Source organism: Pygoscelis adeliae, unplaced genomic scaffold, assembly GCF_000699105.1.
Source record: "Pygoscelis adeliae isolate BGI_AS28 unplaced genomic scaffold, ASM69910v1 Scaffold42, whole genome shotgun sequence".
NCBI classification, from domain to species: Eukaryota; Metazoa; Chordata; class Aves; order Sphenisciformes; family Spheniscidae; genus Pygoscelis; species Pygoscelis adeliae.
Window position 1 is genome coordinate 9,870,427 of NW_008824283.1, and position 2,202 is coordinate 9,872,628.

The window sequence follows — 2,202 nt, forward strand, 5'->3', positions numbered from 1 at the left end:
TGTAAGCCTTGCTTTCTACAGCGGGTAACAGTTCTGAACTAGGGAAATAACCTATTATCCTATTCCCCACCCCTGTGGCTGAACATGACAACAGCACACTTTAGTATTACATTACAAAAATCAAGACGACATTGAAAGGGCAAAGGGGATGGGGAAAAAAGGAGATCTATATGTATTTCACTTTTCAAGGAGCCCACTAAAAGATTTCCCATCAAATAGGAAAAACAAACTCTAAGGCCTATTTCTAAATGTGTATCCTCCACAGGTGCAGGGGCTGAAAATACTTTATGCCATTGGGAAGAATCACACATGCGCAGGACCATGCCACTCCACTGCTTACTGAAAGACAGTAAAGCAAAGGTAAGCTAGCCAGAACCAAGCAAAAAGCAGGGTGTCAGAAGGTGTATTCACATCATGATGGAACAGGAAAAGCAATGGACTGCACTGAAAAGGAGCATTTTGAAGCTAATCATCTTCATGAATTCAGAGAAGACCCAGCCAGCCAGAGAAACTCAGAGCAGGTACAACACTCAAGACGCATCGCTTTCATGGAAGCCAGGTGGATTTTGAATGGCAGCAGAGGGAGACTTACAGCAACCACAGGAGGATGAAGCTTTCAGTACATTTAAAACACGAGACGGAACTAGAATATATCCTCTCTAAGCAGGGGCAGCATTCACTTGCAGATCTGGAAACTCTGAACACTACCTGTTAGTAGTAATGCTGTTCTTGTTAGGACTGTCATCTAATCCTACAGTAAGAACTTGTATGCCTCTTTCTTACCCTCCACAAAGAGCTCTTGTTGCAAATAAAAGAACGATGAAAACGTTGCACCATCCACATTTACTACTAGTCCCAAGGATTCACAAGGGAACTCAAACCTAAAATTGTCCCTGTGCGGTATCTGTCAATCCACTTTACAGTTAGAAACCTCCATACAGCATCCAAATCAATGAAGCAGGTGCTGCGTAGTTTCCTCAAGATGACAATTCAAAAAGGAGTTTATGTTTTAGAGACAAAATTAAGAGTCAGTTACAATGACATTAACCAAGCAAAATCTGGACTACTGCCACCCCCCACTCCATAGAGCAGATTCAGTCTTCAAATATTTGGTTCCCCACAGTCATTTATTCCGTACCCACAGAATGAGCTGTAGGATGTTTAAAGCACAGATTCTGCCCCGATGTTTTACTTCTATTATAAGACTGTGAGCTCAGCATGTGGCAGGAGGAAGCAATTTAAAAAAAGAAAATCCCAAACAAATGCAAACTTACCAACACAGTCACAGCACTCATCCCAAAGTGTGCCCAGGCAGAGCATGCACTCCTTACAGCAGGAACAGTTCCCTTCCCCAGGACGGCACTGACACAGCTCCTAAAAACAACAGAAACTCATTACTCCACAGCAACCCCAGATGTAAAATGCTAACACGGCACAGCAATTCTTCCTCAAGCCGCAACTCAAATTACAGCATTAAAAAAGCTTAGTATGCTAATACAGTGATTAAACAGTAAAATAGTTCCAGCCAAAGAACCGATCTTAGTTTACAAAAGGATCTTTTGCAAGTTCTTTTTTTTTAAGGTGAAATTCTAAAGACAAATCTGAAGTCAGCATTTAAAAGAGAAGAAAAACCTATTCATGGGAAAGGTGTGTGCACTTCTGTGTATGCCTGAATCTACAAGTTCTTTGAATGTTTTTGCCATCACAACAGGAAATTCAAAGAAGGATGTTTCTTTATATATAAATAGTGTGCATACGTTGTAATTTAGTTAAAAAAGGAAGTTACTATAAGCAGCATGTGCATACTGAAGAACATACACGACATCTACCATCACACCTATTCGTGGATTCTAAAAGGAACTTATTTGGTTAAGTCACCTGACCACAGGATTTCGTGCATCTCTGAATGCTTGTTACACATTGCTCTCCGTCTGCAATATTGGTGACCAGAGTATTTTTTTTCCCCAGGTCCTGCTGATTCATTTTTGCTATTATGAAAACAACCCTCTCCCTCCTCCCCCCCAGCTGACAACCTGGGATACTTCCAACACTTCTGGAGCCCCTAGAAAGTGAAATGGTATGCACACGCATTTTTCTTTAACCGTTATTAAGCTAGAAAAACGGAAAAGGCATGGAAGCAAGAAGCCAAACTTTTCTCTCAATGTTACCTAAACCTGAAGGTGCTGGTTTAGCAGTCCTGCT

The 2,202-nt window shown here is 41.2% G+C and overlaps 1 protein-coding gene across 1 annotated transcript in view; it reads right to left on the reverse strand.

Annotated features, from left to right (window-relative positions):
• Positions 1-2,202, reverse strand: part of TWSG1 (twisted gastrulation BMP signaling modulator 1) — a 28,170-nt gene that overhangs the window by 14,087 nt on the left and 11,881 nt on the right. Inside the window, exon 3 of the mRNA XM_009318536.1 lies at positions 1,275-1,374. Within this exon, the coding sequence (XP_009316811.1) occupies positions 1,275-1,374 (100 nt within the window). The remainder of the gene's footprint in view (positions 1-1,274; positions 1,375-2,202) is intronic.